Below are 13,033 nucleotides of genomic sequence, written 5' to 3'. Positions count from 1 at the left end.
TGAACAGGCTGGTGTGCAACTACTGACGATGCCTCCAACACAGATGGGCCTCCAACACTGAAGGCGATGCCACGTCTTGTACAGCTCAGCCTAGCACCGCATCCACCTGCACAGACTACATGAACCTATGGATCCACAGTAAAGGATTCATCTCCACATTTATGAGCAATAAGGTGTTGGGCCTCTTCAAGGTACGGCCATAAGAAGACCATTATAAAGATGATTATGATTTAGCACTTGTTAACAGAAAATATCCATTACACACGATAATTGGTGGTTTCCACAATGAGGCTAATGTGTATACAGGCTTACTGTCAGTATTCATCGCAGCGGCTGCCAATAACAGGGGTTGTACATTCCAATCACTGGGCTTAGATATCTGAAGCTTAGAAGTGTTCTAGTGAAAGCTAGTAACTGGCTGATATATTATAGGGATAATTTTTTTTTTTTTTTTTTTTACTTCTACACTCGTAATTTTATTTCAGACATGAATTGGCAGCATCAGAGAAACTTCGCGAAACCAATTTCTCAAAATAAAAATATTCTTTTAAAGATTGTTAACAAAGTTTACAGTCATTAAACAAAAAGGTAGCTGCACACTCCCCGCGCTAATTCGCTGTGTTTAGTATTACTAGTCATAAGCGTCGTTTGGTTCAAATCATGTTTATACCTCTGTACGCTGAAACTGTTTATGATATTCCTTGCATATATGTTTGCCTCCACTCATACAACCACTAAACACATTAACAAAATCAGGACATATTAAAGTGACAAAATACGAAAAAACAAAAATATGTGAGGACAGTTAACTGTAAATACGAGTTTCAAATCAAAACGAATATTAAAATGACAAATACGAAAAACAAAAATATGTGAGGGTGGTCAACTGTTAATAAGACTTTCCTTCTTATAAAATCATAGGAGCCTTTTACAAATTGCGACCCCCGTGTGTGCCTAATGTAAACCTGATTTAGAAATGCACAGAGAGAGCCACAGATATCTTCATAAAGTCTGAACAATACATAGCAGGACAATCGAACCATCTGAAACACGTACTAGTAGTGATAGGGTATTCATCGTATTTCGTCCGCTGAGAAGATGGTTGTTTTTTCTACTTTACCTTGTGCTTGTCGACGTGCAGCGGCCTGAGGTTGGGGTCATAGAGGAGCCAGCCAGGGTCCAGGTTGATTGGGGACTGGCGCCGCCCGTTGGTACACAGCGACCACTCCGGGTTGATCAGACCCCAGAACTGCGGACCTGGAGTGTGGATACCGGGATTACTGGCCAGCTGAGACCCTGGGTACATGGTAGGATAGATGGATAGAGAAAGACAGGCAGACAAATACAAAGATGGATAGATAGACTGATGGACAGACAGACAAACAGACAGACAGATACATACATACAAACACACATACATAGATAGGTATATACTATAGACGGATAGATGAGTGGATGGACAGGCAGACAGACAGACAGACAGAAGGATCAACAAACATACAGGCATAGAGAGAGAGAGAAGGAAAAAGAGATATGGCGACAAATGGACAGACATAGGTAGACAGATTATAGACAGAGAGATAACCGTACCGTATACTGTATGTACAGTACATGTAGCCTATGTGTATGTGTATCCGCCTCAGAGATTACAGGAAACCTGATAGTCCGTTTTCTGAGGCCCAGCAGTCCCCTTACCTACCACACACCCTCACATGTCACCAGTATGGCCCCAGTACCAACCGTCCATATCGTATACATACTAAGCGTATCTCAGGGCTGGTGTCATGGTTTTCCTTGGGTATTTATGTGATAGGTAAGTGAGTCTATTTTAACGAAATTCAAATTTACCTTGCTCCAGCCTGGCATCGAACTGCCGTCCAGTCAGAGAGAAATATTTAAATACACAAATATTCTCGGCGCATTGAGTATGACAGTGATCTTCTCCTTCAGCCCGAGGATATAATACTTAATGCCAGACAGTGCTATTCAGCTTAGGAAAGGCGTCGCCAGGCTGACAGGATTACAATGAACGGCAGCCGCAAGCACAAGATGATTATACACCGAAACGCCCCTTGCGAGAAGAGGCATGGTCACGCCCTGACGACGTGTGTGTGTGTGTGTGTGTGTGTGTGTGTGTGTGTGTGTGTGTGTAAGAGAGAGAGAGAGAGAGAGAGAGGAGTTGAGCAGTATGTGTTTTTATTTGGCAACCAGGACGAGTATGAAAGCATAACTAGAGCAGAGTGTAGGATAGGGAGTACCACAGGAATCTTTACCTCCATCAACGAAGCTGGAGGTTATGTATTCCTCCCTGTTTGTTGCTTGCCGGAATCGAAAGATTCGGCAAGCATGTTAGTCAGTTCCCTATGTTTGTCTGTCTGTCTGTTTGTTTGTATGCACTCTTCAGGTCACAGTTTTGCACCAATAGTTGAAAAAAAAATCAGTCAGTAGATATCCATAAACCCTGGAAGCCTATTGTTTTTCATCAAAATCGGTCAAAGGCCCTGGACTGGGTGGGAGGTTGAAGCCCCTCAATGGCCGTGGGTCCAGAAATAGTCGGGGGCCCGCCACGGCAACGTTTTTTTCAGATTTCGATTATTGAATTTTTTTCTTACCAAATTGAAGAGCAACGTCTGGCGCACCTGATAATGCAATTTTTAGCTCCCCAAACCCATCCTGAGCTTCGCAATGAAGAGCGAAAATTTTTTGCCAAATGACTAACACCCCGGTGAAAACTAAGCAGACACATGACTACCTACACGCTGGTGAAAACTAAGCAGACACATGACTACCTACACGCTGGTGAAAACTAAGCAGACACATGACTACCTACACGCTGGTGAAAACTAAGCAGACACATGACTACCTACACGCTGGTGAAAACTAAGCAGACACATGACTACCTACACGCTGGTGAAAACTAAGCAGACAGTAGGATCCATCCGGCAAGCGCTCTGCCTATGGCAGTTTCATATGTTTGTTTTTATGTTTGACTGTCTACGAGATATATCAAAAAGTTATTGATGGATTTCAATGAAATTTGGAATTGGTTTACATTTTGATGGTGATCTCAGTAACTGGTATAGGTGCTGACGGAGATATATGCTGTCCGAATGCGCTTAACTAGTTAGGGTGATATCATTCAGCATTCTTGCCGGTCCCTCTGCACTAAACGACGGGGCAGGCAAGGAGAGGTACGCTTGGAACTGTCGGGAACACTGAACATATACTGTGTGTGTGTGTGTGTGTGTGTGTGTGTGTGTGTGTGAGAGAGAGAGAGAGAGAGAGAGAGAGAAAGAGGGATAGAGAAACACGGAGGGATGGGGGACAAGGAGACCGACAGAGAAAGACAGGAAGAAGAGTAAGTGGAAACAGTGTAGCAAATTTAGAATGGAAGAATAAGTGAGAGATAAAGTCATGAGTGAAGCAAGTAGAGAGATTACCAGCAAAGACGAGAAGCACAAAGGGTTGAAAATGAAGAGAAGGAGGAAAGATCGACACAAGCGTGAGAGAGAGGGAGTGAGGAGGAAGAAAATGTGGGTGAGCAGAAAAAAGCGCCAAACACGAGTGAGAGGTTAAACTGGGTCAGAAAATAGGAGAGGGAAAGGAGTGAGAGAGGAGGGACAGTGTAGGCAGAGGAAGGAAGAGAGGTGTTAAGAGCTGGAACCTGAAAATGGAGAGAGGCTGTGAGATGGGGTGGGTAGGTTGGAGGCTGAGACAGAGAGAGAAGGAGTGAGAGGGGTAGGAAGGAGGAAGAGGGTGTGTGTGTGTGTGTGTGTGTGTGTGTGTGTGTGTGTGTGTGTGTGTGTGTGAGAGAGCAAAGAGAGAAGCGTTTAAGATCTGAAAACTGAGAATGATGAGTGGCTACGAGAGAGCGTGAAGGAGGGATGTGGAGATGGGAGAGGAAGAGAAAGGGAGAGGGATGAGGAGAGGAAATGAGAGAGGTAGAAGGAGGAAAAAAAAAAAAAGAATTAACAGTGAAAATGAGACAAGACTACTAGAGACGCGACAGTGTGCTGGATAAGGATGTGGAGGTGTGAAGGATGCAGAAAGAGAGAAAGTAGGAAAATGAGAGAGTGAGAGTGGTAGGAAGGAGGCTAAGTGGGACTAATTAGGTGAGGGGAGGCTGAGAGGGAGTGGGCAAGGGGATAAAGGAATCATACCTCACAGTCACACTTTTGTCCTACTTCTCGCCTCTGTTTCAGCATCTTTCTACTCCCCACAGTTTTAACGTCTTTCTACCAGACACAGTTTCAGCATCTTTCGACTAGCCACAGTTTCATCATTTTCCTATACGCTGGCTTTAGCACCTTTGTACTCGCCACTCACCACAGTTTCTCCATCTGTCTGCTCACTACTATCCTACGTATCACAGTCCCACTGCTTTCAGCGACGTACACTTCAAACCTTCTTGTTAATGAGATGTGTTTCTGACAGATGCATTTCGAAATGACCTAGTGCAGCCTCTGACTCTGTGCAGTTCAGCTCTCATACAGGGAAGGGTTCACCACATACATCTCTTAATTCCTTTAGCCTGATATTATTAATTTTAATCAGTCCACCACCAGACGACTGTATTCAACACAGAAGGAGCTCTAGTAGTGTGAGCGTTAATGAAAGAAATATCGAAGCCATTAAGTCGGCAGTGTGTCCCTTGAGCTGAATAAAATCGTCTGGTGGCAGTAATAATAGAATGTAAAGTGCATCATCAGAGTGAAGTGTTTAAAGCAGAGTCAAAGGCCTCTAGCCCCATTACCTTTGTCTCACGGACTCATTTCAGTTTCTATGCCGTAGTATTACAACCATCCCTTTACAGTCTCTTACACTGATGTCTCATTACTTAACTCTCTGTTTGTGGTGTCCTCTTTATGACGGGCACATAGCACCCGTCTGTCCACACTCTTCTCATTCTTATGGGCAATTTCATTGGTATTCTTTGACCTCCATATTAAACACAACTGGTAAGCTCTGAAACACTCTTCTTCGGTGTGATTTTTCTCTCTGCCTACGCCCTCCTGTCTTTGAAATGCTATGTGTCCAGGCAACTCCAAGTGAAAGGACCTTGATTTTGGCTCTTTTATGTGACATTACTGGCACGAGCGCATTCTGAAGTCTTTCAGTCCTTGGTTTGTGCATAAAATTTGTAAGTGAGGGAGAAAAGGAGGCGGAAGGGAGATGAGTGAAGTGAGAATACGTGAGCGAGGAAATGTGTATTTGGTGGGAGAGGAAAGAGCAGTGGGCGAATGATGGTGGGGGATGTGTAGAATGAGAAGACAGATGACCGAAGAGAAAGTATAGAAATGGTTAGGTGGAGAGACAGACAAACATACACAGATAGACAGACACAGCGACAGATAGACAGAAAAAGATAAGGGGAGGAAGGAAGGGAGGGAGAGAGTGGAGAAGGGAAGGAACGGAATGGAATAAATGTATTGGTCAAACAAAATGTTCAGTATGAAGCGCGCTGGACATTAAAACAGTTTTCACATTTATAGTTTTGCAATATGTACCAGGCAGCAAATGGTCAAATGATTAAAAAGTACGCAGAGAGCATGCCAACTATTAAAATAATATTTTATCAAAAGTGAATTTATTATGTTCATTCGCATTCTGTTCCAGGCTGCAGTCTACCAACGAAAAAATTAACTCCTTCACTCCAATGACAAACTTGTTCCTCTTTGTTCTTGTTGCCGCCAAGGGATTTTATTCAGTTCACGGAAGACTTTATGATGGAAGGGTTAATGTTGGCGTTGACTAAATCTTCCCGATCTGAAAACCTCTCTATACTACAGTAAAATCTTCTGGATGCAACAGAAATAGAATGAAAATAAGTCACCGAACTGAAAGGACTAAGTAAACAGTACCTATCTAATAAACACTCTTAGTGCCTATTTCTCGATCGGAAAGAAACGCAGACAACTTGTGCTAACAACAAGAATTTCCTTATAACATTCGTAAACGTACAAATTATATTAACACTTTCGTGGTCGTGTTTTCTTATGTATTCTATTCCGGCTGCCTCCACACGATTCTCTTTCGCTGACAGTAAGTCACGCGAACCTGAGGCTGTAAATATTGGAACCATTAACCTTCTCAGTGTCAGAACAAGAAGCGGTGCCAAGGCACAGCAAACCCGTCCCCGGGAGTCATTTTAGTGCTGACGTATTAACACAAAAAGATATCTAGGCAAACATGTCACAAAATTTGGAGTAAATCGGATTGAAATATACGATTTTATGCCCATTTGAAATTTTAGACCCGACCCACCTGACATTGACCCCCCTACCGCTACCTGGGGGGGTGACCCCCCTGATGTAATGAGGCATACTATAGGATGCAGATTTGAAATATACACATTTAGGTTTTGGTTTCGTGTCAATATGACGAATTTGAAAGGAGTGATTGCGAAAAAACGATTTTTTTTTTTCATTTTGGGGGCCTACAGCCTGGGCCTTGGCCCAATTTGGCCCAAAATTTAATCAGGGGATCAGAAGGTCATAGCCCATCATCCCTGTAATTTTAGTCAAAATCGCACCAGTAATATTAGCGTAAAGTTTTTAACAGACAGACAGACAGGCAGGCGAACAAACAAACAAACTAAAACGAGTGAAAACAATACCTGTCCCCTAGCCCCTCTGGGTCGGGGACGGGTAGTAACTCAAGTGTTTTATTATGGCTGTCGGCATGCGGATCTGTGCAACTGAGGATAATTACAGCAACCTGAAAATGTTAATAGTGCATCCAATAACATCACTGGGACAATTCAAGCACTTTATTCCAGCTGACTCCAGACGATTGTATACACCTAAGAATGAGTCACAGGTGCCTGAGAGAGTTACTGGGGAGAACAATGGAAATATTAGAGAGAGAGAGAGAGAGAGAGAGAGAGGAGGGTGGGGGGGGGGGGCTGGCTGTAAGATAATGACTGGAATGTGGATAAGACATAGGTAGAGGAGGGATACTAAGGAACTGGGTGAACAGAGTGGAGGGGGAGGAAGGAAGGGTACGGAGTATATTTCGTGGTCAAACTAAATAATGGAATGACGTACGTTGAAAATTGAAACTGTTTTCCCATTAATAGTTTTGAAATATTTCATTTTACTTGTATGCCACGCAGTAAATGATCAATTATTCTTAAAAATATGTAAAGTAAAATGCATGCCAACTGTTTGAGTAATACAATACGAATATCTGAGGCTAACTGCATGCTGCCTTTATGCATCTGGAGAAAGCATAATGTGACAGACAAAGAAGATGCTTAAAATATATGAGTAGGTTATATGAGAAATTGTTAAATTCGGTTGAGTTGATGTGAGGGTGCAAGGACGGCAGTGCCTATGGAGGGTGAACTAAATGGGTTCTTTGAGTTAAATGTTGAATAAATACAGGGGTGTGTCATGTCTACGTGGTTTTTCAGTGTATATATGAATGGTGTTATAAAAGAAGTGTGGTAGGTGGGGACGCTCACCATCCACTCACTCGATGTAGTGCTGCTCTCGGGTGTCTGCCCTTTCCTCTCCATCCTTCTTTCCTTCCATTCTATTCTGTCTTTCTTTCCTTCATTCTTTCCTTGTCCTTCTGCCTACTGGTGACTTTACACTCCCTCTTCTGTCTTTCTTTCCTTTATTCTTTCCACTTCCTTCAGCCTGTGGGTGACTCTATACTGAGTGACAAGCCAAATGGTTTCCTGTGCACCAGGAAACCATTTACTACGCTGGGTGGTAACCATATAACCAAATTTTGGCGCCTGGTGGTTTAGTGGGTAATTATTGCGCTCCAATCGGATTGAGCCGGTGAAGGTTTATATCCAAGGGGTGGTTGGGGTTGATTGGTCATGTAATGCCACTCAGGGATGAGTGAGGCTGGTCACTCTCATCTTAAATGTCGGGACCAACTGCCTAGCCCCGGGCTCCTACGCTCCTCATGGGGCAATGTAGGATTAGATGATGGATGGATGGATGGATGGTTATAAAAGAAATACAAGGTTGGCCAGCAGAATTTTTTTTTATATACATGAAAGGAAAAACCAAAGGCCAGGAGCCCGTAAATTGTTTCCTTCAAGAAAAAAGAAAACATAACTGACAGTCAAAAAAACAAAAACAAAAAACTGACAGCCAAATTCAAGATGCGTTTAGTTTGATGTTGAAGTGTCCTTAGTGGAAGGGGATACAGTTTTGAAACTACTTGTGCTGTTGTCTGCTGATGTTACTGTTTTATCAGGTAAAGATGAGTGAGAGTGAATGAGTCTGGAAATAAATAACAGACGGAGTCTGTGTAACAATGAGTATTATCTTTTTTTTTTTTTTTTTTTAGAGGAACGGAGTCACGGAATGTGTAGTGAGGCTGACTGAGCAGGAAATGGAGAATGTGAGTTCCTTCCAATATTTAGGCAGTGTGATGAACAGTGATGGCGATTCTGAGGAAGAGGTACAAGAAGGTGTGCAACAGAAAGGAAGATTGCTGGCACAGTGAAGGCTGTAATTTGAAACAGGAAAGCGATTATGGAAGTAAATAAAAAATGGCATTGCATGGCAGCGTTATGATCCCCACTGTAAACCCAGACTTTGTAGCACACAAGAGTGAGAGAAGTCGAAATGAGTTATTTGAAAGTAGTTTGTGGAGTAACGGGGCGAGGCAACATACAAATTAGGAAGTTAAGGGCAGCTGTGTTGTTAATGTAGATGTTCTGGGAAATGAGAGAGCTGAGAATGAGTAACAAGAAGGGTGTATGTTAATGAGGTGGAAAGGGAGAGGGAGAGTGGGAGACTGAGGATGAGATGGAGGGATGGGATGGAGAAGCACATGAATAAGCGTGACGTAAGATGGCTGGAGGGCAGCCTGACAGTGGAGGACAGGGGTGACATGGAGGTAACTGTAGGGAACGCTTCTGGGATAAAGGTGTCGTTAGACGGTTAGCCAGACAGACAGAACATATTATTGTTACCCGTACTATATTTCCACTTACAGTCAAATTATGTAAAATCTACGTAATATCTTGAGGCCAACGACGCAGGTTATACACTAATCTCGCTGCCTCCAAACGCTTTACTTTGCATGCGAGAGACTTACTGAACCTCATGGGTTCTATAGAGCCGCCATTAATGTGTTGAGGATGACATCTTTCCTAAACTGATTAAAATCGCCTGGCGGGAGCAAGAGTAAAATAAAAAAAATAAAAAAATACGTGGAATGGAAGGAGTGAAGTAGGCGCGTCATTCAGCAATAGTAAACAACTGCGTTGGGAAGGAAGCCAGACAGTCGGGTTAATAACATGGGTATCCTCATTTTTTTTAAATGCAAGAAAGAAGGCCAGGAGCCCGCAAACCGTTCCTTCCAAGAAAAAAACAATACAACAGAAAGCCAAATTCAAGATCCCTGCATTTCGAGATGCCTGGACACACTACGTTTGAAAGACTGGCGATCATAGGATGTAGGAGATACAGACAGAGGGAGACAGTTCCAGAGCTGACCTGTTGCATAAAAGGGATGAGAGTTTGCTGCTAGACGGGTGCTACGCGCCCGTCGTAAAGGTGGAGGGATGTACGCAGACGGTTCAGAGGAGCTGTGACAATTGAAGTAGCGATGGAAAAGAGATAAAGATGTAACAGTGCAGCGAAGATACACAGGTAGAAGGGAGCCAGTAAGAGGGGGAGAGTTAATGACACGAAAAGCCTTTGACTACACCTTTTTGAGAGGAGCTGTATGTGGGGAGCCTTCCCACGCAGAAGAGTTGTACTCTACACAGGGGCGAATAAAATCCGGGTATAAAGTCAACAACTGTGCAGGGGTAAAGAAGGTACGGAGTCGGCTTAGCACACTTAAACACTTGGATGCAGATTTTACAAGAGATGTAATATGGTCTTTCCAAGATAAATCCCGAGAGCATGAAACCCCAAGTATGCTTAAGGATGATGCAGAATTGAGCTGAATATTATTAAACATTACTGGGTACTCTTGTGGAAGATTTCTGTCGGGTTGATAGTAGACTAGTGGAATATCTGGAAAATGTGGCTGTATAAAAATCCTCAGGCATTTTAGAGTCAAATTTGGCAAATAGGCTTTCCTAGGGTGTTTTTTTGTGCTGAATCCATTTTTGCTGTTTGCCAAGCTGTATCTCGTGCGATTTTGCTCCTAGCTGACAAAATCCAAGATGGCCGCCATTTTTCTAGAAAATGTATATTTTGAAGAATTGCTTCAAATATAAAATATATTAATGGATATAATGCATTGCACAAGCTCCTAATGTACATATTGATAATAAAATATGTAAAATGTGTGTCTTTGTGTGTAAATAAAGCAACATAAACAGTGAAAATCCAAGATGGCCACAGTTTTATTTGATTGTTGATATCTTTGCTTCTGGGAACGATATATATGATATGTTTTTGTTTTATTCTTGTCCCTTTCTCAACATTACTCTCTGAAAAGGAGGAACCAACACTGATACCAAAATATCAGGCTCAAGAACGATTTATTGAGATGATTCATGTGGCTTTGAGACTGAGAGGTGATATACTGGCACATCCCATGTACAAGGGATTTGTTGTCAATGAAGATGAAATGATATCCTGCGTCCCAAATAGCCTTTTTATGTTCCTTCGGTTGATGTTTGGTGGACAGAGTCTTTTGGAAGCAGACCCAGACGACGTAGCAGACGATACAAAACAGGATGACAGTCAAGCAAAAGTTCTTAGTATTGCATAAGACTTGGTTTACAACGTCACTGGAGGTAAGCACTGGACTCCTAAACATCTTGGGCTTGCCAGCACTTTGCACCAGGCTACACGGTCTAAAGAACTTGTTGAACTATTTCACAAAGCTGGACACATCATAAGTTACCCGAAACTACTGCAGGTTGACACATCCCTGGCTGAGAGTATACTGAAAACAATGGATGCAGAAACAGGAGCAGTGATGCCACCAAACTTTGTACCAAACAGATTCGTGCACTTCACGTGTGACAACATTGACATCAACGACAACAGTTTTGATGGTAAAAACAGCTTCCATGCCACACAGATCGCTGGATGGCAAAGAGGTCCTGAAGCAGACATAGGACTGAAGGACCTTCGACTTTCCCCAAACACGACTCTGAAAGTTCCCGAAGTCATGGATCAACTTTCACCTGCTGCAGTGGTGACAGGAAGACTAGAACCTAGAGCAACTGAGGGCATCAACAAAGAATGGTACAATGAATCAAATGTTGACAATCTATCAGCAGCTCAAGCCATTGCCAAGGACATGGCCTTTTTCCTGAAACGACAAGATGTGGACATCAAGACAGGCTGGACACATTTTAACCAAAGCAACTGTAGCGCCAATCCTGAAATGACAAGTGTTGGTTACATACCAATTGTCTAGGCCCCGGCTCATGAACTTGACACTCTCCATACGGTGGTTCAGAGATGCAAACACATTGCAACACAACTTGGACAACACCATGTCGTACTTACAGTTGATGAAGCCCTTTATTGTAAGCTGATGGAGCTCAAGTGGGCAAAGGACGAATGCCAGGACTTCCTGATCGGCAGAATAGGCGGGTTGCACATATCGCTGAACTTTCTGAAGGTCATTGGGAAACATGTTCAATCATCTGGTCTACTGGAGGCTTGGGCTGAAAGCAAAATCCTTGGTCCTGGTATAGCAGAACAAGTCCTCACGGGCAAAGGCAAGTCATACTCCAAAGCAATGAGAGCACATAAGCTAACCATCCAGGCCATGTGGAGAATCTTGGTGCCAAAACTCCTGACCTTCATCCAAAACGAAGCACAAGGGCTGAGAGCTGAAATAGAGGCAAAAGCAAACAGCGAAGACATTGAAGAACTGTTATTGCACCATTGGTGCCAACGCTGATGTCCCTACCCCCAGTCGCAGACTCATGTGTGGAACTGATCACCTGCAACTGCGCCAACCGATGTATGAGTGCACGTTGCAAATGTAAAAAGTCCCACTTGCGTTGTACAGCAGCATGCAAATGTAGAACATCCGATGACGACTGTAGCAATGTCGAAGCCCAACAATGACACTGTGTAAAACACACTGCCACTATGCCTGTTCATCAATTTGCAATCTGCAACTTGTAATATAAATATGTTGTCAGCCATCCTGGATTTATGTTTATGTTTATTACTTAATTAAGAGAAAAGTAATATCAATAAAATAATTAATGTACAATGACTTTATAGTGGGTTTTAATTAGGTTTTACGGTCGTCATAATGATATACGGACGAGGCACCACTTGTAAAAATGATGCTTTTGAGTTTAAGGCGGCCATCTTGGATTTACCCGTCTGATGGTGTCAGCTTGAGAGATACAGCTTGGCAAACAACAAAAATGGATTCTGCACAAAAAAACAACCTAGCAAAGCTTATTTTCCAACTTTGACTCCAAAATGCCTGGACTTGTCCAAATACCTGAAAACCGGACTAGACTATAGGTGTAAGAACAGTGTCTTTGATGCACTGAGACCAACAAGATTACTTTTACCCCAGTCAGAGATACGAGCCAAGTCAGACATTAGGTGTGCCATAGTCCCATCCCTTGTTTGTTGAAGTAACTACTGAGATGGACGTTGCGAGAACCGAATGGAAAGGTGAAAGGTGGAATCATCAGCGTATGAGTGGATAGGGTTATACATACAGCTTAGGTCATTGATGAATAAAAGGAAGAGAGTTGGTGATAGGACAGAGTCCTGAGGAACACCACTGTTAATAGATCTAGGAGAAGAACGATGGCCGTCTACAACAGCAGCTATAGAACGACCTGAATGGAAGCTATTGATGAAGGCACAGACAAAAGGATAGAAACCGTAAGAGGGCAGTTTGGAAATTAAAAATTTATGTCAGACTTGATCGGAAGCCTTTTAGATATCAAGTGCAATGGCAAAGCTTTCCCCAAAGTCCCGAAAGGAGGATGACCAGGAGTCTGAAAGGTAGGTGAGAAGATCGTCAGTGGAGAGTCCCTGACGGGGCCCATACTGACGATCGGAAAGAAGGTTGTGATAGGAAAGATGTCAATAGTGAAAGTGAAAATGTT

General features: G+C 43.0%; 1 protein-coding gene across 1 annotated transcript in view; it reads right to left on the bottom strand.

The window, feature by feature from the left end:
- LOC145415128 (carbonic anhydrase-related protein 10-like) overlaps window positions 1-13,033 on the bottom strand; it is a 716,332-nt gene that overhangs the window by 508,691 nt on the left and 194,608 nt on the right. The window contains exon 3 of the mRNA XM_080284548.1: window positions 1,121-1,257. Coding sequence (XP_080140674.1) covers window positions 1,121-1,257 — 137 coding nt within the window. The remainder of the gene's footprint in view (window positions 1-1,120; window positions 1,258-13,033) is intronic.

This window comes from Coenobita brevimanus, chromosome 101, assembly GCF_032717465.1.
Source record: "Coenobita brevimanus isolate Jiangsu-jjx chromosome 101, ASM3271746v2, whole genome shotgun sequence".
Lineage (NCBI taxonomy): Eukaryota > Metazoa > Arthropoda > Malacostraca > Decapoda > Coenobitidae > Coenobita > Coenobita brevimanus.
The sequence above is the reverse complement of the archived record's forward strand: the minus strand, read 5'-3'. Positions and strand labels throughout refer to the sequence as shown.